This window comes from Aedes albopictus, chromosome 2, assembly GCF_035046485.1.
Source record: "Aedes albopictus strain Foshan chromosome 2, AalbF5, whole genome shotgun sequence".
Classification (NCBI taxonomy): domain Eukaryota; kingdom Metazoa; phylum Arthropoda; class Insecta; order Diptera; family Culicidae; genus Aedes; species Aedes albopictus.
Genome location: NC_085137.1, coordinates 147,188,883 through 147,213,086, shown reverse-complemented (window position 1 = coordinate 147,213,086; position 24,204 = coordinate 147,188,883). Strand labels below are relative to the sequence as shown.

At 37.9% G+C, this 24,204-nt stretch overlaps 2 protein-coding genes across 3 annotated transcripts; both read right to left on the bottom strand.

The window, feature by feature from the left end:
- Window positions 1–719: 719 nt before the first annotated feature.
- On the bottom strand, window positions 720–7,127 carry LOC109421033 (tetraspanin-7). 2 transcript variants are annotated; one of them, XM_029859127.2, is made up of 5 exons: window positions 6,970–7,127; window positions 6,743–6,909; window positions 1,835–2,023; window positions 1,587–1,757; window positions 720–1,310 (listed from the first exon to the last, which is right to left on the bottom strand). In XM_029859127.2, exons 2-5 carry the CDS (start codon window positions 6,821–6,823, stop codon window positions 882–884), a joined length of 870 nt encoding a protein of 289 aa, XP_029714987.1. In that variant the 5' UTR covers window positions 6,824–6,909; window positions 6,970–7,127; the 3' UTR covers window positions 720–881. The 2 variants fall into 2 exon arrangements, with proteins under 2 accessions (XP_029714987.1, XP_029714988.1); XM_029859128.2 differs by lacking the exon at window positions 6,970–7,127 and having other exon boundaries at window positions 6,743–6,921.
- Window positions 7,128–9,298: 2,171 nt separating this feature from the next.
- Window positions 9,299–24,100, bottom strand: LOC109421034 (tetraspanin-6-like). The gene is made up of 4 exons (XM_019695525.3): window positions 23,770–24,100; window positions 23,520–23,708; window positions 23,281–23,451; window positions 9,299–9,767 (listed from the first exon to the last, which is right to left on the bottom strand). Exons 1-4 carry the CDS (start codon window positions 23,920–23,922, stop codon window positions 9,417–9,419), a joined length of 864 nt encoding a protein of 287 aa, XP_019551070.3. The 5' UTR covers window positions 23,923–24,100; the 3' UTR covers window positions 9,299–9,416.
- Window positions 24,101–24,204: the final 104 nt, after the last annotated feature.

Sequence of the window (24,204 nt, the reverse complement as noted above, 5' to 3'; positions counted from 1 at the left end):
ACATCTGAAGCAGACTCATTAGGATATAAGCAAACCGGCTAATGAGATCCACAAAGCTTAATCCCCTTTGGCATTCCGATTGCCCGGGGTAGGTGAAAGTCTCCAGCAGTTTCTGCTGAGAAGTTCCAAAACTCTATAATAATAATAATAACTACGAACGAGGGCTTCGCAAGAGCGAAGATTGATGGAGTGTAGTACTATGTATGTAGTACTACTGCAGTTACTATGAACAAAATCACCCCCACCCGAGAGGACCCATAGATCAGTTCTCGTTCGAGGAGTTGAGTTCCGAGGTCATTGGTGGATACTTCAACGCCTGGGCGGTCGAGTGGTGTAGTCGCTTGATTAACGAAAGAGGCTGGGTTCTACTGGGTTCTAAAATATGGTCCGACTAAACGTGAATGCCGTGAACGCAGGCTGAACGTAGGCGACGAACATACCAAGATGTTATCTTTTGGAGTTCAGATCTCAGACTGAGGGGTCGACGAGTGCTTGAAAAGTTAAGCGTTTTTTCTCAAACGAAGCAAAATTTGCTTTTCCTTGACGCTTTTCAACCCAAGGAGGTAGCTATATACCTTCATAATCTAACATTATTCTGAAGCAAGTGAGAGCAAGAGCAGTTTTTTGAGTTTGAAATGCAGGAGATAGATCCATTCCAAGGTTGCTCGAGAATTTTAGAGTAGAAATTTCGGGAGATTAATCAAGCTCAAGCTTAAACATATAGTTTTATTTCAGTTTTATTTATTCAGTAATTTTTTTACATAAATTACATTTTGTCCGTCACATAAATACGTAAAGCCAATAACTGATGTTGCAATCACATACATAGATTTATCTCATAATGTTTATACTCATATTATGCTGCACCAGACCAATGCCCATCAGTTAACACTTGGGCTGTTGGGCAGATACATCTCCGAGTCCGGGTTTTTCTCCGACTTCTCCATCTGCGTGTACGACGGGTTATGCGGCTTGGTCATAATGCCCAGACTCTGCTGAAGCTGCCAGCGACGGGCAGCCCGCAGGGACTTTGTTCGCCGAATGGTACGGGCCAGCATGAAGGCGCAAATGCTTCCCAAGATCTGCACGAATGCCACGGTCATTGCGCCGGTAGCGATCAGAGCAGCACTCTGGGCCACCACCCACTGCAGCCGATCGAGGCATCCGTACTCGTACGGGATGCAGGATTCCTTGAGAGTCGAAGGGGGACAGCACGATTCCGGTACCACGACGTCAGATTCGGTTGCGTTCGCGACTGGCTGTAGGAAGAAGGACCAGTCCTTGTGGCTGTCCACGCCGCAGCACTCCAACTAGGTGGGATGAATGAATAGCAGAAGTTGAGGATTTTGAATATTATTGGAAACGAGTACAGTTAATCGGATGTCTTGTTCAGCAAGTTCAGCCTTCCATGACAAAATACACTTTCAAGCTTCACAAACTTCTGATAAAGTTCCGAATGAAACTTTTTGGCTGCTTAAAAGGCTTGCATTGAACTTGATCGGAACTACGCACAGACTTTCCAATAAGGCTCATTGTTAGCCTCTTAGGCAGCTTCTAAGCACCTTGAACGTAACTGAAACGCTTACCACTTGCTGCATGAAATCAACGGACTGCTCCACGCTGGGATTGCCGTTGTAGTTGGCCATCGATTCGTTGAGGGTTCGACGGACCATTTCCTTGACTTGTCCCTGGAGAGCGAAGGCCGAAATTGCCGCTGCCAATTCCAGGATAAACACGATTGCCAACAGAACGCCGTACTGGAAGTTGCAAAAAGTAAGTAAGTGAGAATATTTCTAGCATCAATCTTCATCTTTTTTTTTAATTTCAAACTTACGATATTAATCATAGCGGTGCTCTCCTTGACGGCTCCGATGCAGCCGAAAATCGATACGAACATCATGATGATTCCGATCGCCACCAGCAGGTGGGCCGGCGAGAAGAAGTGCGAATCGATGAAGTACTCGAAATCACCGAAGATGGTACCGATGGCGGTTCCTACCGTGACGATGAGGATCGCCGTGAGCTGGAAAGGGTAAGTAGCTATGATTTAATGTATACAACATTTTTTAATGTAAACTATGTATTTGTGGTATTTTAATCTTTTCATGTGATTTTAATAATAACGATTTTTTTGGGTATACTCAGAAGCAGAGTCAACAAAGTTTTTTACGGGGATTCTACTAAATTATTTTCCAGGATTTCTTCCAGAGATTTTTACGCTATTGCTCCCAGAGACCCTCGTGGGATTTTCCCCGGAGTTCCTCCTGTGTTTTGCCCAGAAACATTTTCGTGGGATTTCTACCAGAATTTATTCCGATATTTTCACAAGAGTTTCTTTAACGATGTATCGTAGATGTGGTCGTGGATTTTCTCCTGGAATTTCTCTCAATATTCGTCTTGAAGATTCCTTCCGGTGTTTCTCTTGGGATTTCCTAAGGTGATCTTTTCGGGATTTCTCTCAAAGTTGCTACAAGATTTCTTATTGGGATGCTTACTAGAGCTTCTGCCAGGATTTCTCGAGGAGTTTTTCTTACGAATTTTCTGCGGGAATTCTCCCCGGATTTATTCATGGAATTTCCATGAGGTTTCTTCTACGGAACAACTGGTACGAGACGTTCCCGTTGTATGAGTTCGATTTAACATGAAGTTGTAAATTGGTGTCTGTTTACAAGATTCATTACAACGTGTCACAGTAGGCATCGCCACTTTAATGCTTGTAATACATCTCCGATATGCTACAAGCATTAATAATGACAAGAAAAACGATAGAATTAGTTGATTTCATCATTTAACAAGATTCTTTCAATGAATCCCCGGCGGAATTTCATGAGAAATTCCCGAAGGAATTCCATGAGGAATCTCCCAAGAAATGCCAGGAGGAATCTCCGAAGAAATTCAAAGAGGAATCAGCAAAGGAATTCCAAGAGGAAATCCAGGAGGAATCCCCGAAGAAATTTCAGGAGGAATTTTCAAAGGAAGTCCAGAAGAAATCTCCGAAGGAACTCTAGGAGGAATCCTCGAAGGAATTCCAAAAGGTATCTCAAAGAGAATCCCCAAAGTAATTCTAGGACGAATCTCCGAAGGCATTGTAAGAGGAATCTTCGAATTGATTCCAGGAGAAATTCCCGAAGAAAATACAGAAGAAATCTTTGCAGGAATCCCTGGGGGAACCCTTGCAGAAATTCTGGGAGGAATCATCGAAGGATTTCCAAGCGAAATATTCGAAGAATTTTCAATAGGAAATCCCGAACGAATTGCAAGAGGAATCCCCTTGTGAAGACCAGGGGAAATCCTCGAAGGAACTCTAGGAGAAATCATCAAAGAAATTCCAGAAGAAAACCCCGATGGAATTCCAAGAGGGCTGCTGGAGGAATTCCATGCGGAATCTCTGAAAGAAATCCAGAAGGAAACCCCGAAGGAATTTGATTGATTGATTTGTCTTTATTAAAGAGACTTTCAGCCCTTGGCTGGTTCGGCTCTAAGGAATTTCAGGAGAAATCCACGACAAAATATCAGGAGGACTCCTGGTGAAATTCCATGAGGAATCTCCGAAGGAATTCTAAGACGAATCATCAAAGAAATTACAGGAAGAATCCAATTTACTACAGAATATCAGGAGAAGTTCCCGAAGGAATTCCAGGAGGAATCCCTAAATAAAGTCCAGGAGAAATCCCCGGAGGAATTTCATGAGGAAACCACGAAGAAATTCCAAGAGGACTCCACGAAGGAATATCAGGATAAATCCCCGAAAGAATTTCAGGAGGTATCCTCGAAGGAAGTTTGGGATTAAACATCGAAAGAAAATCTAGAAAGAATCTCCGAAGGAATTACAAGAGGAATCCCCCCGAAAGAATTGCAGGAGAAATTCCCGAAAGCATTTTAGGAGGAATCTCCGAAGAAATTCCAGAAGGAATTTCCGGAGGAAGTCCAGGGGAACCCCTGAAAGAAGTCCAGGCGGAATCCTCGAAGGATTTTCAGCGAAATCTCCCAAAGGGGATCTTCTCGAGTGGTGGGGGGAAGGATTTGCAGGACGTATCCCCTAAAGAAATTCTGGAGGAATTGCAGAAGGAAATACTGGAGGAATACTTGTAGAAACTTCATGAAAGATCCCTCAAGAATATCGTGGAGATATGCCTGATTATAATACTTAAAGGAACTCGAACACTCATTTTCATGTTTTAGGAACTCCTGTAGAAATTTCTGGAGAAGTCTCTGATGTAACTTCTGGTGTCATCCGTGAGTCCTCCTGGAAAAATTTCAACCTTAATCTACAATCTGAAAGAACCTCAGGAGCGATCCCTGGAAGAACTTCTGGAAGAATCCCTAAAGGAACTTTTCGATGAACCCCTAAGGATATCCTGAAGGAATCTTAGAAGGAACTCTTATATAGGAATCCCTGAATAAACTTCTGGGCGAATCCCTTAATTCTCCTGGGGGTATCCTTGGATCCTCCTATAATATTCTCTGAAGGAACTCCTGGAGAGATTTCTGAAGGAACTTCTCTAGAAATCTCTGAAGAAATTCAGGAGGAATTTCTGAAAAAAATATCTGCAAGAATCCCTGAAACTCCTGGAGAAATCTCTGAAGGAACTCCTGGATTAATTTGTAAAGACCTCCAGCAGGAATTCTGAAGAAACTGCTTACGGAATTCTTGATGGATCTCCAGGAGGAATTTATGAATTTTCATGAGAGAATTTCTGAAGGAACTTCTGGAAGGACTCCAGAGTGAACTCTTGTTGAAATAGCTTAGGGAACTTCGGAAGGAATTCTTAAAGAACACCTGGAGGCATCCCTGAATCCTCCTGGAGCTGTTAAGAAGATCCCTGAACGAACTCCTGGTGAGATCACCGAAGGAACTTCTGAAGCAATCCTTGAAAGATTCTCTTAAAAATTTTCATGAGGCATCCCGAAGTAATGCCAAGAGGAATCCCCGAAGGAATTTAAGAAGGGATTCTTGAAGAAATTCCAGGAAGGATGCTAGAAGGAATTCCTGTACGAACCCTTGATGAAAATCCAGAAGTGATCCCTACACAACGTCAGGCGGAACCCCTTGTGGAAATTCTAGAGGAATTTCTTAAGGATTTTCAGGATGAATCTCTGATGTATCTCTAGGAGGCATCCCTGAATCCTCCTGAAAGAATTTTTGAAGGAACTCTTGGAGTTTTCCCAAAAGGTACTTCTTTCGATATCTTCCTGAGAGATCTTCTGAAAAAAAAAATCAATAATGAAACTCCTGGAGGCATCCTTAGAGAATTTTCTGGTGGATATCCTGGAGTCATCTCTTAACTTCTATATGAGATGTTAATGATATTACATTTGCAGATGTACAGATGAGTAAATCGATGATGAGAAAACAATTAATGCAGTCAAACTCTTAAGATAGTGATCGTGAATATTTGTTATCTCAACATTATGTAAACTTAATCTTGATCGTGCACTGATCACCGGCGCGAAAAATGAAAATCGGCGGCGTTACAAACCCGAGCAGAGGAAAAAAGCTCAATAATAGCATATTTTGATATGGAGAACAAAAAGTTATATTTGTTTGTTTGAGATAAGAGGTAAAAGTACTGAAAATAATATCTCAATTTTACTCCTGGAACATCATCATCATAGCACATTTAGCTCTTGGTAAGATCTAGCCAATAGCAGTGAGTTATTTGATTGATCTTCAAATATCATATTTTGCTATTGGTTAGATGGTTCAAGAACAAATTTTTGCTATTATTTTCAGTACTTTTACCTCTTATCTCAAACAAAACAACATCACATTTTGATCGTCAGTACTTGAACTCTGCCCGGGAATAGTAGCGTATGGCACGCCGCCGATACTTCGGTCGGCGTCGGCGTAGGACAAAAAGTGTCGGCGGCGGCGGTGTGGCACAGTCCTGTACAGTGACGATTACGTATTTGACAAGCACACAAGATCGAGACATAACACGCGAGTATGTTCATTGATTACACCCACTAGTGCTGTACCTATGTTGTTTGCATAAGAATGCAAGAGAGTTCGTTGTTGCTCTTGATTCTGAAGACTGTTTTGGGCTGGCCACTATCCAATATAGAGAGGGTTCGATCACTTCACCCTCACAGTACGATAAAGAAGAGCGGTATCGATCAAAGAACACATCGTGTAAAACTGATGATTTTGACAAATTCCAAACCGCATTTCTAGCTAATTAGGCTCTACTCCAGTTCAAGAGTATTAAAATAGCAATTTGAAAAGGTTGGAATTCCTGTTCTAATGATTTTCTTGTATATTTATTATAGAATATAGATAAGTTTATATAAAAAACGAACATGGAAACATATGTTTAATAAAACCCAATTTCCTTTTAAAGACTTGTTTGATAATCTCTAATTTTTTTTGGCAGAATATATCCTCTTGTTGACTGTACTTCGTGAATATCACGCGAAAAGCATTTAATGACCATTCATTTACCAGACATTGATTCATGCTATCTTGTTATGAAACTATGCTGATAAAGATAAGCGTCGTAATGAAAAGAGGAACCTCACTACAACTACATATCATCCAAGCCAACACAGGCATACCAAGGGGAATCACCATCGTTTGCAGTTAAAACAGAAGGTCTGCTGAAGACCTGCCGTCATCAAAAGATAAGAGGACAAAGTTAAATCGCAATTATATGCCCGATGAAATTTCACGGCTGTCCTATATAAATCACACACCGCACCGTTTCACCCCTTTCATGAGATATCGATTATTTCCAGTACTCACCAGAAACATGAAATTGATGACAAAAATCATGTACTTCACACAGCGCATCCCCATGTTGAGATCGTTCCGGTCGGTGGTCATTTTCGATAATGGGTTTCTTCAACTAGATCACCGAAATCCAGTCTGTCTTTCGGCTGATTGCAAAACTTCCAATCGATGTAGCAGATCTGGAATAGCAACTGCACTGAGTAAAACCAACGACGATTTTGATCTTTCTCCCAACAAACCTTGAACCTAACTCACGCGGTGAAAGGATTTAGGCACTTGCTATTGCAACAACGGCAGAAACTACAATGCTGGCACTTTGAATTGCGGCTTGTGATCGCTGTATTTGCGATATCTTATCAGCAAAGTGGCGGCTCAAGTGCAGGTATACTGTTTTTTTTTCTGTGATAACACAAAGGTATACTTACCTATGTACACTACCTACTATTGAGAGAAAAATGACGGAGCGCTTAGACGGTCGTAAGCCAGTCAGTCGTAGGCCAACCGAAATGGGGGCTAGAGTAAATGGGGTTGAGTCAGCCTTTTGTTGAGTCAGTCGAGGCTCAGCCTCTTACTTATATCCAGAATGCTTCTTTTGACTTGGATACTGTTTGCCGCTATCTTAACCCTTTGAAGCTGGATTCTTTTCCCAGCGTTATTATGGAGTTTTTTCTACGTTTTTTTTTTGTAGTTTTGGTGGTCAATAGCACAAAAAACGGTAGAATATTAGGGTCATTCAAACTATTCTTGAGTTTTAATCCTAAAGTCTACGGGTGTAACGGTTACTTCTTTCATTATATGTACAAAGCTACGATTTGTAATCTATCATGTCCAGTAAGTCTTCTGAAAGTTCAACAGACAGTATCCGATCAGTCGGGATGCCCTAGGTCATCCAAACTGTTCTTGAGTTTAGATACTAAAGTCTACGAGTGTAACGGTAACTTCTTTCATTATACAAAGGTACGATTTGTAATCTGTCATATCCAGTAAGTCTCCTGGAAGGTTAATAGACAATATCAGATCAGTCAAGATATCCTATGTTATCTAAACTGTTCTTGAGTTTTGATCTTAAAGTCTACGGGTGTAACGGTAACTTCTTTCATTATACAACGCTACGATTTATAATATATCATGTCCTGTAAGTCTTCTAGATGTTACAGTAGTCCCAAGTAACAGTGATAACTGATATGTAGCTATTTTTTTTTAAATCAAGCTAAAGAGCAGTTTATTTGTTTATTGTACAGCATTAATGTTTGTTGGGGTTGTTTTTATCAACTAAGCTTCATAACAGTAAGGAAGCCCATAATAGCCCAAAAATATATAACATCGCTTATTGTTCCTCTAACTGCTTTGGTAAGTACAGTGGATTTTGTAACACTACTTAACGTAGTGGCAAAAGCTATTATCACAAGTGTAGACCTGAAGCTATGGTCTCTGGAGTAGTGTTCTTGATCTGGAATATCTCAAGACTATTTTGAAATGATTCATGATATGCCAGGGGGATTACAGATTACAGTTTAAAGTTCATTGTGAGAATAACTACTGTTACTATCAAAAGCTAATCTTCAGGATAGTTTGGACGATATTCTATATCCCAATGGTTCATAATAATATATAGTTGACTTCAGGTTGGTCCAGTCACCACGATTGATTATGAAACGTTACTCAGTATGCCAGATATAGGTGATGTTACGTGTGTAGACCTGAAGTCCTGAACTCCACGGTAGTTTGGCTGGCCTGAAATATCCCTGGAGTGTATCTAAATGACATTCGAGATCTCAAGAGATTCGCGGATCCCAACAGATTATACAGTACTATTGTTTATGGCGAAAACACATAAAGTTGTTCTTGTAGATTTGAAGGACTTTATTATTGAACAGTTTGGACGACCGTGAATGTCCCAAAGGTTTAAAATAAAAAAAGTAGACTTCAGATTGCTCCAGTACCTGTGGTTGGTTATGTAGCGGTACTCAGTATAACAGATATGGATGCTGTTACTAGTGTAGACCTGAAGTTCTGAACTTTGGAAGGTAGTTTGGCTGACATGGCATATCCCTGAAGTGTCTCTAAAGTACATTTGAGATTTCAAGAGCTTCGCGGATCCCAGAAGATTATGCAATACTATTATTTATGGTGAAAACACATTCTTGTAGATTTGTAGAACAGTTTGGACGACCCTGAATGTCTGAAAGGTTTATAATAAAAAAGTAGACTTTAGGTTGGTCCAGGAACCACGGATAAATATGCAACGTTACTCAGTATAGCAGATGTGGCTGTTGTTACAAGTGTAGACCTGAAGTCCTGAACTCCAAGGTAGTTTGGATGACTTGGAATATCCCTATAGTGTCTATAAATTAAATTTAAATGTCGAGAGTTTCACGGATTCCAGTAGGTTATACAATGCTATTATTTGTGGTGATAATACATAAATAAATTCGTGTAGATTTGAAGGACTTCACAATAGGACAGTTTGGAACACCTAGAACATCCCAGAATATGAAACACCTTTTGATATTCTTAACGAAGTCTTAAAGAGTTAGATGTGTGAGTTGCATGAACATTAAAATCACAGCATGTTTTAATTGTGTATTAGCACGTTACCATTGTCTGACTTTTATTCGATACTGATTAATTCGTACATAACTAGCGAGTATTACAAACATTGCCTCCGGTTTCGATTCCCAACGTATCAAAATCGTATCTTCTCCTGCGCTATCGATGGTTCCAACGTGTACCCGGTGAATCCTCCTCCAGAATGACTCGAGTTCTGCAGAACCATCTGCTGGTGTCTCCGGTAACCTTTCAGTTTGATCAGAAACACCACCGCACTTATGATGCAAATGATCTGGAAGATGATGATGATCGTCGTTCCGGACGCCGTCAGATTGACCACGTAGCCGATGACCTGGCTCATCCGGTGGAAGCAACCCTGCTGGAAGGGAGTGCTGCCTTCTTCCAGCGATGCGAAGCAAGAGGAGGGAATGCGTTCCTCGTTGAACTCGTACCAGTCGGAGTAGCGATGGAAGCCGCAGCATTGTAGCTGGGGGAGAGAACGGAATAGGTGATAGTTATTGAATGAAATGGTGAGTGCGTTCCATATTCTTTCATTCGATGATATTTATATTTTTACGTGTAGAGTAAGGTGGGGCAAAAGTTCGACCTTAGTTGAAAATTCAACTTTTTTCAAGAAATCGAAGCAGATAAAAATAAATGAATACCGTGTGGTGATTCTACCATCCATGAGCTAAAAATTTGCTGAACAAAGTTACGCCAAATGTCTTTTTAATTTTGAGTTACAACACTTTGTGTATGTGTGTGTCTAATTCGATCTCTTGCCCCACCACTGGGGCAAAAGTTCGAATCTAGTGTTTGTGGAATTCCATTAACCGTAGCACACTATTTCGACACTTTGGTAATCTGAATACCGAAAACCAATTAATATTTTATGTTGAAACTGAAATACACTTTAAAGTTCGATCTGGATTTTACCCAAATCAGGGTTAAATTTACTACACCAAAAATTAGTAGTTTTCCGCCAAATTCAGATGAAACAACATTTTTTTTCAACTTTGATCGAATTTTCTCACTAATTCCATCATTTTTAGAGATAATATATACATTTTGCAGAATTTTAGGTTTTTACCTAAAGTTGCTACATGACTCGAACTCTTGCCCCACAATTCGAACTTTTACCCCACTATGTGTAAAATATGATTTCCAAATATTTTTTGCAAAAAGTTATACATGCTAAAGCATCTTCAAAATATACCTAGTTACGCCCCGAAATAAAATCTCGAGTTCCATTTCATTACAATTCCATTCCATGCGTTGGAAGGACCATCGCATATTACAATTTTTTGATCAAAAACTAACATTTTGTCATAACTTTTCGAATTATTGATCAATTTTCGTAATTTTTGGAGTGAAAGACTCTTTTTCAAAAAGGCCTCGAGCAACCTTGACACCCGGAAGAAATAATTTGAATTGAGCTCAAAAACTTCAAAAGAAACTCTTGCCCCACTCGAACTTTTGCCCCACTTTACTCTATGGGTGTATGATGAAACTGACATGCTAAAAAAAGAAATATAGTGATGTTCCGATTATATCACTCCCATCGCCCATCAGACCTTCATCTATATAGAAGGAAACGGTTTAATACGCGTCATTGGGGGTAAAACGACCCACCGCAATGCCTCCCCGATAAATTGTTTGAGTAATGTTTTTTTTCCAAACGATAGTATTTTTGATGTTGTAATCAATTGTTCATTATTCAATAACTTTTGTTTCGTTGTATGAAAAAGCCCTTCAAATAATTGAATTTTATCTTAGGTAATGTATGCACAAATGATGAAAAAATATTTGGAGCTTGTCAATTGTCCTCAAAACTACAAGTGTATAGAAATAATCCATTCACACCCCTTCGAGGGGGTAAGAATGGGTCATGGGAACCGAATTTGTTTCGCCTTGACAACAAAACAAGGAAATTAAGTTCTGGTCAAGGTTGATATTACTTACCAATACTATATTATATGATAAATATAAGATTCTAAAAAGTATCAATCCACTTATAAGTGTGATTTTTAATCGAGCCTTAAAAGTGGCATTTTAAAAAGACCCTATTTTCAAGCTTTTTTCAATGGTTTATCAAAAACTAACTGATTGCTCTAGGACCCCTAATTTTTTAACAAGAACTGCTGGCAACTACGAGGATGACACCATAAAATTAATGATTCGATATTCGCAATAGTTGATGAGATATTTCAAATAATGTTTTGACCCAATCTCGCCCCGCTGACCCATTGTCACCCCCAACAACGGTATCAGAAATATATAAAAAAAAACAGTTTTCACCATTTTTGTTGTAAGAATGCGAGAACTTTTTTTCGCAATTTAGGAGATCAAAGTTGAACAAAGTTGCATGTCTTGGTATTTCCAGAAGCTCCTCTGGAGTACCTCTAGAAGTTCAAAATTTCCGAAAACTACCGAAGAAATTTCTGAAAAACTCCTGGAGGAATTCTCGAGGAGGAAAACTTCTGGAGGAATTCCTGAGGAATTCTTGGAAGAATTTCCGAGGAACTTCTGGAGGAGTTATTGAGGAACTATTGGAGGGATACCCGTGAAACTTCTGGAGGAATTGCCAAGCAACTCCTGGAGGAATTCTTTCAGAACTGTTGAATGAATTCGCCAGGAACTCCTGGAGAATTCCCCGATGAACTACTGGAGGAATTCCTGGAGGAGTTCCTGAGAGAGACTACTGAAGGAATTTTCGAAGAATTACTGGAGGAATTCCCGAGGATCTCTTTGATTAATTCCCAAAACACTCCTGTAAAATTCACGGGGAACTTTTAGAGGAATTCTCTGGAAACTGGTGGAGGAATTTCCATGAAACTTCTGGAGGAATTCCCGAGGAACTCCTGGAGGAATCCGCGAGGAACTCCTGGAGGAATTACTGAGGAACTATTGGAGGAATACTCGTGAAACTTCTGGATGAATTTCCGAGCAACTCCTGGAGGAATTGTTTCAGAGCTTATGGATCATTTCTCCACGAACTCCTTGAGAATGTCCCGACGAGCGACTGGAGGAATTCCTTAGAGACTACTGAAGGAATTTTCGAAAAAATACTGGAGGAATTCCCGAGGATCTCTATGATCTTTTCACCTGCGGTTGTTCCACTGGAATTTGGCAATCACTAGCTTTGGGCGTTTTTTTTATTAATTTCTACGTCAGTTTTTTTTTTAATTCCATCGGCAATTTATTTGGGATTTGTTTTTCGGCAATTCCAGTGAAATCCATTGAAAAATGTTTCTACATTCTTTAAAAATGCCTTTAACATTTGTTTGAAAACTTCTTAGGGTACTTTTTCGTAGATTCCTTTGAAAATTATTTGGGCCATTCATTTGGAATTTCCTCAAATTCTTTTATGAGTTTACTTCCATAATTCCACAAGCATGTTGCTTGGGACTTTTTCCAGGCAGGGTTTTTAATTTTTTTCTGAATAATTCTCAGACACACTCGTTGGCAATTCAGGAATTCCTAACGGTATTGCAGAATAAATTCTCAAAGGAATTTCCAAAGAAATTTCCAAAAAACTGTATCAGAAATTCCCAAAAGAATTTCCCAAGGAACCAAAATCAAAGTTCCTAAGGAAATTCCTAAGAAGTTGCTGAAAGAATTTCTATAATTTTATAACCGAAGGATTTGCTTAGGAAATTGAGAAAGCATTTCCTGAGGAATTGGTCAAATCAATTATCAACAAGCTTGCTAAAGAAGTTTTCAATTCATTTAAAAAACATCGACGAGCTTTTCAAATTTATTGCTGGAAAAGGATTCTGAAAGAAAAAAAAACACAGAAATTCACAAAGGAAATAGCAATTTTCAAATGAATTGCCGTAGCAATTTAAAAAAAAAATGCCAAAGGAATTGCGGAAGGAATTTTGAAACAAATTGGTAAAAGTATTTCCACACAGTCAGTCCAACAATTTTCCAGAAAAATCACCGTAAAAGCTTCCAAAAGTATTGCTTAAAAGTTTTTGAATGGATATAAAAAGTTATTACGGAATAGAATTATTAAAAAAAAATGTCAAAGAAATTTCCAAAGGATTGATCGAAGATATTCTCAAATAAAATACAGAAGATAAATATAATTTTACAAAATAATACGATCTCAAAAAATTGTCGCAGTATTATGAAAATCATTAGTGAAGAATTCACGAGAAATTTTCCAAAGGATTTTTCATAGAAATTACAGAAGGAATTCACAAAAGCATTGATGAAGGACTTTTTAAAGACATTACCATCGAAAGATTCCTAGTTAAAATTGCTAAAGGAATTCACGTTAGACTTGATAAAAACACATCCTGCGGAATTACTGAGGGAATTTTAGAAAAAAAAAGTCTGACGGAATTCCAAACGAGATTACCGAATAAATTTTAAATAAAGTTGCCTGAGAAATACCAAAACAAAGGAATTCGAAAAGGAATGACTGGGATTCGGGATTCATGATAGAGCCTCTATAGAAATTTCAAGAAGAATTTACGATAGACCTCTTCAAAAAGTGTGTAATCAAAGTTGTACCGCAATCGCCTAGCCTTAGGTCTTTTTGCGAAATCTTCAAAAATGGTTTTTGCTGAAATCTCTGGTGCAACCTCAGGAGAAGCTACCATGATTTTTTTTTTGTGAAACCTAAGTTTGAAAGCGACCGTTTGGGTAGTTTCTGAAGCTTGCAACAGAATTCCGCAATCAACTTCTGGCGAAAGTTCATGAAGCAATGGACACTCTTCACGGATTTTTTTAGCGGAAATTCTTATACAAAATGTTAAAAAAATATTTTGGAAATTCATGATGCATTCTCTATGGAATTCCTGACTTCATTTCTGTAAAATTTCTAAAACTTCTTTGGCGGAAAACCCGAACGAATATTTGGCTTACAACAACTGTTTGTATAACTTGCTAAATTCCTTCAAGTTTTGTTAAGCTTTATTAACAATTTCCTATGTAATTTCCACAAGCAGTTCACGGATTTTGTCAGAGTTAATCCATAAATTACATCTATAATTCCGGAAATATTCTCAATAATTTGGTATTTTTTTTAAGAATTCGGACCGAGCCTTTTTGAAATCAATTTGAACTGGTCGTAAGTTAGCTAAATGAAATAAACCATAGAATGCCTAAAATTCTTCTAAACTGCGATTAAAATTCCTGTAATTCTTCTAAAAACTCTTTGAAAAAAACATTCAACACATTTCCGAAAACTTCCGGCAAAATTCATCAAGAATATTTTTGCAATTCGTATAAGAACTCTGTAGAAAATTCTTCATATTATCATCAAGAATTTTACACAGAAATGCAAGCACATATTCAACAAAAGCATTGTGACTCTAGATAGTTCCTTCAGAATTCAGTATGATAATATTTTAACTAGGAGAAAATTTAAAATATCCTAACTGCAGTCTTTTTTAAAAGAACCACAACATATCACATACATATTATCTTGCCAATAGTCAGTAATTCAATGATCTTATGATAAAAATCGATTCAATGTTTTTAAACTACTTCGTTTTGCTTGTTTCAAGTAAGTTTTTGTGAGGACCCTTAAAATGGGGGTCCTAGGCCATGCCCCCTCGGACCCTCCCTTTAAATCGGCTCGGGGCTCTTTTTTGAAGATTTCCACAGCATAATGGGATATTATTTTGTGTTCCATGGATGCTCTAGGTCGTCCAAAAACTTCATGAAATGTGGGTACAGAATCTACCTGAAAAACGTGTGTTCTATGCATGATTTTTCTACATTCCACAGATCCATGACCCATAAAACAAGCAAAAGGAGTGTTCTATTGAGCTGTACAGGTAATAAAGATCTTCCAAGAACTTCATTGAATAAATGGTTTTATACCTACAGGCATAACGGGTGCTAGTGCAGGTTTGTAATGGTCCTCCGAAGGACTGATAAGGTTCGCAAAGTTCTACAATGGTCTTTTTTAAGATTATTCATGGTCACGCTTCGAAATCTCACCTCAATATTGCACCAGCACTTCAGATGCACAAATCGCAAGAAATGAACTTCCAACGATAGTGTATTTTTTATTTTGCTCTTGCTCACTTGTAACAAACCTAAAATAAGAAGATCCGGTGCGCTGGTTTGGTTTTCAATGAGATTTGTACCCTCAAAATCGTAAGTCTGTCCTTAAAGAGTTGCAAATACAGGGGGTGGCCAAAATGTTTGGGACAGGTCATTTTTTTTCTCTCACAATAAAGTTCATCAAGCTGTAACCACAGAGAAATATACGTAACACTTAGAACAAATTTTATTAAAAAGCATCGTCACGAAATCGGATCGCCCAAAGCTAATCATGCCGTATTTGGACAAGGCACCACTAGATGGCGGTAGTGAGCAAACGTCAAACAGAGAGTGAGATGACCTGAGAGTGTGATGCCTGTTTCTCTGTGCTGTAACTTTTCATAGAGTGCATCAAAAATACACAAATTTTGATAGTTGTCAACCTATTATATGTGTATCATTAGTACACATTTGGGCTCGATTGGTTAATCTTTCGCAAAGCTAGAACCGTTCTCGTAAAACACTATTTTTAGACAACCAATTTTTGAACTGTCATATCTTAGAAACTAGTGAACCGAATTGAATGAAATTTTGAACGTTTATTAACAATATATTGATATTTGATGCGATTTTATAAAATGTAATATTTTCTCACGACGAAATTTGACATTTTCAACCATATAGAGGAAAATAAGTCAAATTTACAATACCACACAATAATTACTAAATGTGTTCTTTCTTCAATCCAAATAGTCTCTAATATACAATCGGAACCCGCTCGTTGAGCTACAACCTCCACCCAACCAACGAATTCGATTCGCTAGTTGGGTGAAGTGACAGCAGCACAAGGGGCGTGCGCATAGTTTTTTTTTTTCAAATCATGTTTGAGCTGGAAGTAAAAAGTAATTTTTTCAATTTGTTTTACATTTAGAGCAAAACTGATACGTTTTGGAAGATACATAGGGTATCGGGATGCTTCGTTGGCATAGCCCCCTCGTTCTCAATGTAAACCAAAAACTCAAACAAACACGCATAACTGGATATCGGAAAAGCTATGCGCCAAACAATTGTAACATTTCGTTTCATTTTTAGCACTTCAGAGCATTAAAACTGAATGAAAATGTCACTTTGTTTAGCTTTTGTAGACGCCATGATTCTTCGGCTTAGTGGGTAGTCTATACACATGATCATAAATGCCATAATTCTGGAACATTTCGAATTGACTTTTCAATAACTGAACATTTGATGCGACGGTCAAAGACGCTATTTTGAACTTGTGTATTTGTTTTCAACCAGTAATAACTATTTTACAAATTGAATGTGGGCCTAATATTGAGAACATTTTTTTCACTGTGTACCCAAATCTTGGCCCATCAGTAAAGTGACGTCAAAAACAGCGATAAAAAGACATCAACAACATTTCCTGCGTAAGAACCAGAAAGAACGAACAGGAAGAAAGATTTTGTGTGCGGTGACTGTAAAAATATAACACAATAATAGGGTTGCGTTGCTTTCATTACTAAATTAAGAAGAACTTTAGTTGAAGTGATATATTTATAGTTTTTTGAAAATTTGTCACGGAAAAAAATAATTTAAAAGTAAGATTGGTGAACAAACAGAGATAATACTTCAGTAGACATATTGAAAAAAATGAGATAATTAGTGGTTCTAGTGCATGGAAAGCAATAGGCCAACGTTGTATCCACTAATAGGCCAATTTTTGTACCATAGACCAATGTTGCATACCATCACATCGAATCTTTTCAACTTAATCAAGTGAATTCTTGAATATTTACGTTAGTTTACTTCCAATTGGTGAAACATGCATAGCCTAGAGTGTGTAATAGGGTCAACATATTATTTCTAGTGCTATTAATTCATGAGTTATGGTCAAAAGGGGCCCATATAGCCGAGGCGGTAAACGCACGGGTATTCAGCATGACCATGCTGAGGGTGACGGGTTCGATTCCCGGTCGGTCCAGGATCTTTTCGTAAAGGAAATTTCCTTGACTTCCTTGGGCATAGAGTATCTTCGTGCCTGCCACACGATATACACATGCAAAATGGTCATTGGCAGAGGAAGCTCTCAGTTAAAAACTGTGGAAGTGCTCATAGAACACTAAGCTGAGAAGCAGGCTTTGTCCCAGTGAGGACGTTACGCCAAGAAGAGGAAGAAGAGGTATGGTCAAAATTGTCAAGGCGGCTTGCAAATTAGGCCAAAGAATGGTACATATACCCTATATGGTCAATACGAGAAATAATTATTTTCACCCATTTTTAGTCGGTGAAGTGAAAATATAGATGTTTATGAAACCACCCGGACCAAAATGCAAGCACAAAACGCATTCAATGATCGACAAAATAAAGATTGCCGATGTTTTGCATTTGTTTCGAAGTAATTCTACATATTGTTTTTTTTTTAAGAAATATGAAATAGAAATTCTTCTCGATTATCAGTAAAGTTTAAGAAACCAAAACCTCATTAGCTCGCCCCTCGGAATTACAGATTGGGTTGTCATTTTCAGTCTGACATTGAATTATGACATCCAGGTGCTTTTTAGTTAACTGACAACTCAGCTAACGGAGCCCAACCAAAAAGCCACCCAACTATTAAGCCCCCAACCAGCGGGTCATTACTGTATCTTATTAGAGATATCTTAAGAACAGAAGTAGAAAATTTTTGGATATCAAAACTAAAATTTAATGACAATGATGTAAAAAATTTACATTTTTTCGGAAAAGCGCAGTTTCGAGTTCGAAAGGAATCGCTCAAGAAACTTCTTGAGTGATTCCTGGCAGAAACTTTCTTCGGTGACTGCCATTTGAACTGTCATTTCTTCGCTACTGCGTACTGCGATCGAAGAAAAACCGGTTTCTTGAGCGATTCAGGCAAGGAATTTCCCATGCATCAAGATAGGCTGAGAAACTTCTTCTGATCTGCAAACAGCGCTGAAGGATCCAAAAAGTGTCAAACTATGATCACTTTTTTAAACGTTCAAAAAGTACCCATGTTTAAATTACTTGTGAAGCACTAATATATGGTTGATACCCAAGTAACAATTCCATTGCTGATTGGTTTTGATTGATTTTTATTAAGGTTTTATCACAGCAATAATTAAAACTTACAGTTTTATGACTGCTTTTATGAAAACCATTGATAAAATGAAGATAAAATGAAGATATCCATAAAGACAGATTTCAAGAGTAAACAAAACTTTCCGATATGTAAACCTGGCAATCATTATTACCACAATAAAACTGTAGTTCGATTAGTAACGACATCTGTTGGTGGAAAAGCAGAAACTACGACACTGCTAGGTTTATTGCGGTCATCATAAAAGTAAACTTGCTTTCGTTTTATTTTCGCTGATTATGGTCGTCGCCATATTGAAGAATTAGCTTACGTGAATGGAAAATAGCTATTTTGCTTAAATTAGCAATGAATTGATAGTTTGCCACCATTTTCATAACATACTCACATAGATAAACTCTCTCTGCTGTGTTTTCTTGTGATTCGAGATAGTTTTACTAAATTCACAAATTGATTTATTTCATTTTATGATGATAATATTCACTATTTCCGAAGCGTATTATTTTATGATTCTGCAACCCCAATATTCACGGTAAATTCGAATGCGCATAAGCCTACCAGCACAATAACTACTAAAATATAACTTTGAAATGATCGCTTTCTACTTACGAATGATGTATCCCCTGAACTTAACGTGCCATCGAAGAAGCTTCTCTGCATTTTGAGCTGTCAAAGTTTTTGTTGAAAAAAAAAACAACAACAATCGAGAGGTTTTAACACGGGTTTATTGCTACTCTTAATGCGGTTTGCAAAACCTCTCCGAGAGTGGTCCACTTAGCCGGAAGATGCTCTTAAAGAGGTTATCAAGAGGTTTTGATGCATGATTCAGTTTTATTGCAAGTTTTATAAAATTGGTCATGAAGATCTCTTGTAGAGCCGAACAAAACTTTAAATGTTACTTGGGTAAACATTTAAAATTTCATTCAATTTGGTTTACTGGTTTCTGAGATATGACAGTTCAAAAATAAGCTAAAAAATAGTGTTTGACGAAAACGGTTCTAGCTTCGCGAAAGATTTACCAATCTAGCTCAAATTTGTACTAATGATGCACATATTTGAGAATTTTTGATGCACTCTATGAAAAGTTACAGCTAGTGCCTATCCCAAACATTTTGGCCACCCCCTGTATATGCGAGGTTGATCCAGGGAAGATCAAAGTATAATGCAAAAAAAATGCACATTGTGTAAACGTCTGTAAAAGTTTTTAAAGATCTCAAAAACAAATGTTGTTTCTTGAATACTTACGTATAAAATACAGAGCGTTCATGATTAACAAAAAATTTAATCATGATTAATCATTGATGATTAAAATTCCAATTTTGGTGGTTATTGATTATGATTAATGATTAATTTGATTTTAAGGATGATCAAAGATTATGATTAATGATTGAAATTTTTTTTTATCTGTGATTTGATTATGATTAATAATTAAAAATGGCTCATTGATTAAAAATCATGATTAATCATGATTAATCAATCACAAAAAACTGGAAATGATTAAAATATATTTATTGTTTAACATGTTTTTGAAGTCTCAAAAGTAAAAGGTAACTCTGTCCGGGAGATTTTTGAAAAAAAAAATCATAAATTATATTAGGGGGATTCACTTAACACCGTAAACTGATTAAACTGATTAAACGTCGCGATCACGAAGGCAATCTTTGATTATTTCATTCGAAAAATCATGAAACATTTCAAATAAGCAGAAAAACATGGCTTACGCAGCATTTTAATCTGTTTAGTGAGTGTTTAGCATTTGAACCAATTTAATTTGGATCATATATTTTATATGATGAATCATTTTTGGTGATGAATGATTAATGATTGATTAATATTTTTCTTATTATTATGATTACTGATTAATGATTAGATTGCAAAAACAGTGTGATTAAGATTAATGATTAATTATTGAATGAGATTTTTTTGTGATTATGATTAATGATTTTGATTAATCTTAATCATTAATCATTAATTATGATTAAATTTATGATTAATCATTACCGCTCTGAAAATGTAAATTTGTGGAGTACCTACTGAGTGAATAAACTTAGTTATTTCAGTTATCGTTATCTGTGCAAATATGTTATTTTTGTAGTAACTATGCTTAATGTTGTGCTATGGTGTATTCTTGTAAATTGAGTTGTCACTTAAAATGGTAATAAATCAGCTTTTAGAGTTTTAGACACTTCTTTACAAGTTCAAAAGTTGCCATTTCAGTCGAAGATACGCGAACTTGACCAATCCATTGATTCTACCAGAAATTGCAACTGATTTCATTCTGCTGCCTATACCTCGATAAGCATATGGACTAGTTATCTAATATTTTAGGATTTATTGGTCCATGTAACCTTTCAACCACAGACAACTCACCTACCGAGCCTAAACCTCGAATTAAAAAAAAGTATTTTTTTCGATTTTTGGCCACCTGGGGACTTAGGGGCTATTCATAAACCACGTAGACTTTTTGGGGGGAGCGGGGAGGGGTCTGGCTAAAATCTATGCTCCATACAAATTTTAAAATTTTTGTATGGACAAAAATCTACGAGAAGAGATGGCCAAAATTTGGTCTACGTGGTTTATGAACAGGCCCTTAGTGGAATGGTTCGACGGAAGCGCAGACCGAGTTTGGACGAGAAGGATGCAGTGCGGGCGACAATCCTGCAGCAAGAATTCCGGCAGAACATGTAACGATACAAACAGAAGCCCAACCCGTAGTAGACCCATCTATGTTGAGAGAAAAAATGCCGCCCAGAAGCTGCCATCTACTGTAGCAGAGTGTGGAGAAATAGAACTGCTATGCTGTTCTCAAGAATTACGGAAGTTCTTCCAGAATCTCAACGCATTCCAAAACGGCTGTGTACCAGTAATCGAAATATTCAGAGATACAGACGGAGGCTTTTTACCAACGGGGGCGTGAGGTGGTCGAATGGTGAAAGCTGAACTTAAATGAGCACCTGAATAGCCGGGAAAATAGGCATGGAAGACCACGGCAACGGAGGAATCACTGTGCTCATCAAGATGGACCCATATAAGCTGGCCATCTGTTTGCACCGGTCATAACCAGTATCTGGAAAATCGAACAGCTACCGGAGGCGACTATTTAGAATGTAACAAGGAATGTAATAAATTGAGAGCAATCATCATTTTGAAAGCTGCCTGCAAAGTGCTATCCCTTATCTTCCGTTGTCAGTCATGTGGGGAATAATCAAGCCGGCTTCATCCACAGCCTGCCGACAACGGACCAGATCTTCACCGTACGAAAAATCCTCCTGCAATGCCGTGAATTAGCAGGTCCCAACGCATCACCTGTTCATCGACTTAAAGCATGAACCACGATCTCACTGTACTCTATGATAAACCAAGCATCCTGAAGGTGGCTAAATCCGGAAAGATACAGTGCTTGATGGGCGGGCCAGGTGGACCGTGATCTGGCGAGCATTGGGCGTGACCGAAGATGGAGAGCGGCAACTACGACCCGACTATTGTGGTGTACTAATATTGTTGATGATATGAAGGATCTGTGGCATCTATTTTGGACCTCCTACCTGATTTTATTTTGGACCACCAAGTGCACATATTTTGGTCCACCTCTTTGAATTTATGTATTTGACAAAATGCTTATGTTTTCGCAAAACTTCATACACAGTATGAAACAACGTGGACATTACAACATTTTTTACCTTGTTGAGGTACGGGACGTTCAAAAATTACGTAACGTTCCAAAGAGGATGATGTTTTGTTAAAATAGACATTTTTACACATCATTGTAGTGTAAAGTGTTCCATGAAAAATGTTACGGATAACTCATTAATTATTGATGGCGTAAGGCACCATGTATAAATTACATAACAATTTAAGGGAAGTATGTGTGCCAAACAAAAGCATACAAACAAATATTGTAACGATCTGAAAGGTAGTCAAAAACATAATAGTTTTGATGGTACGTAATTTATAAAACCTACATTATTAACATATTGTCTCAGTCATCATAGAATCGCCGAGATGGATAGATGATATAAACTGGAGCGATGAATGATCCCCTGGAACTTTTATTTCAACGAAAAGTTGTTAGTACGCAAATCGAACCCATAACAATCACATTATAGGATGAACGTATAACAACCCATGTCACAGGATGCCCCAACGTACACTATTTATCTGTTTTCAGAATACATTTGGTTGACATGAATGTGTTTGGCCTGTAGAAAGAACTGTAGAGATAAATATGACAGGTGGTCCAAAATATATTCTATTCTGATTATGTTGAATATATTTTGGCCTTGCCTCATATCTCCATTGTAAAACATATTATCGATTCACCGAGCTTGAGAACAGTTCATTTCGAGTTCTAAAAACGCTCGAACTACATTTACATGGTCTAAATGTTTATTTGTAAAAATAATACCTCTTCGAAACTGACTGCAAATTTGTCTGGTGCTTTTTATTGGGAGTAAAAACAATTTCTCTATTTATTGATACTAAACAGCATATTTAATTGAAAACCAATATGAAGCTTACTACGTAGTTGAATACTTTCCGTGTTCCAATAAAAATATATCGAGTATTTGTAGGGATTATATGAAAAATGTAATAAAACTCCCTAGGTGGGCCAAAATACCTGCCCGGTCCAAAATACCTCCACTACCCTATTATCTTAAATGTGATGTTAAGCAAATAAATGTATTTATGTAGCTTTGGTACTACTATTTGTATCAATCAGTATGAATAAGAGAGAGGTTTTTAAATGCATGTGTATACCACTGTACACTGTAAAAAATGCCGATTTTGAAACATCATGTTGATCGTTCTAGTCACCAACAGATGGCGCTAGTAATAATGCAAGAATGAAAATGGAGGAAATATAGCGGGATAATGATATCCCTGGGGGCAGAGAAACAATAGTTACCGTCCGTTGCATGTCATTGATCGAGTGGCGCACGTCTGGATCGTATCGGTACTGCGCAAAGGCATTGTTCATTCTTATTGTCAGCATGTCATCAACGCGGTGGGTCATGATGTACGCAGATATGGCGACTATAATCTCCAGTACCACCACAATCGCGAATAGTACAATATACTGCAAGGTTACCAGATTGAAATTTAGGTCAATTGTACTTAACACGGAACCCGCTTTCTGTGACTTACGATCACGATTATCGTCATGTTTTCTATGACGATGCCAACCGATCCAAACAGTACAATCAAAAGCATGATTATCCCGACAGCTAGAATGAAATCCGTTAACGAGTGGAAGTTGTCATCCAGGAAAATGTGGAAATTCGAGAAAATGTTGCCGGCATTTGCCCCCAACACGATTTGGATGACCTCCAGTATCTAATTAGGAAAGAAGTTCATAAGAAACATGCTCTTTTATATTTTGTTTGATCCAACTCACCAAACACATGCCCGTCAACAGCAGGACCGAATACTTGATGATGGACAAAGCCTTACGGGATATCACCGCAGGTACCTGCTGCTGCTGTTGCTCATGACCCACGTGTTGCGGCTGCTGCACCGGAGGCCCTTGCACGTGTCCAGTCGTCGTCATCTTGTTGCATTTCCTGTTACGCTCTCGAATCTAGGAACGTCCTGTTGATCGGGAATAAGTTGTTGTGGGTGGAGGCGCTTGCAACTTACTCTATGTCCTACTGACGTCCGTAAACTGACGATTGTGGCAGGAGGTGAACAAATTGTTCCCATGGTTTTGGCAGCATTGGTTCCGATAGCGGAGATAACGCTTCCGAAATTGAATATTTGCAGTATTTTTGATCGAGTTTTAATTTTATCTAAATCGATCGTCGCCGTGATAAGATAGGGGTTGTGATAACAT

Bases quoted from the DNA above. Each gene is read 5' to 3' on its own strand.
- LOC109421034 (XM_019695525.3), bottom strand. From the start codon at position 23,922: ATGACGACGACTGGACACGTGCAAGGGCCTCCGGTGCAGCAGCCGCAA. The intron at 23,709-23,769 runs GTGAGTTGGATC...TTTCCTAATTAG, and splicing joins TGTTGACGGGCATGTGTTTG to ATACTGGAGGTCATCCAAAT. The intron at 23,452-23,519 runs GTAAGTCACAGA...GTAACCTTGCAG, and splicing joins ACATGACGATAATCGTGATC to TATATTGTACTATTCGCGAT.
- LOC109421033 (XM_029859127.2), bottom strand. From the start codon at position 6,823: ATGACCACCGACCGGAACGATCTCAACATGGGGATGCGCTGTGTGAAG. The intron at 2,024-6,742 runs GTGAGTACTGGA...TACCCTTTCCAG, and splicing joins TCATCAATTTCATGTTTCTG to CTCACGGCGATCCTCATCGT. The intron at 1,311-1,586 runs GTAAGCGTTTCA...CATCCCACCTAG, and splicing joins TTGATTTCATGCAGCAAGTG to TTGGAGTGCTGCGGCGTGGA.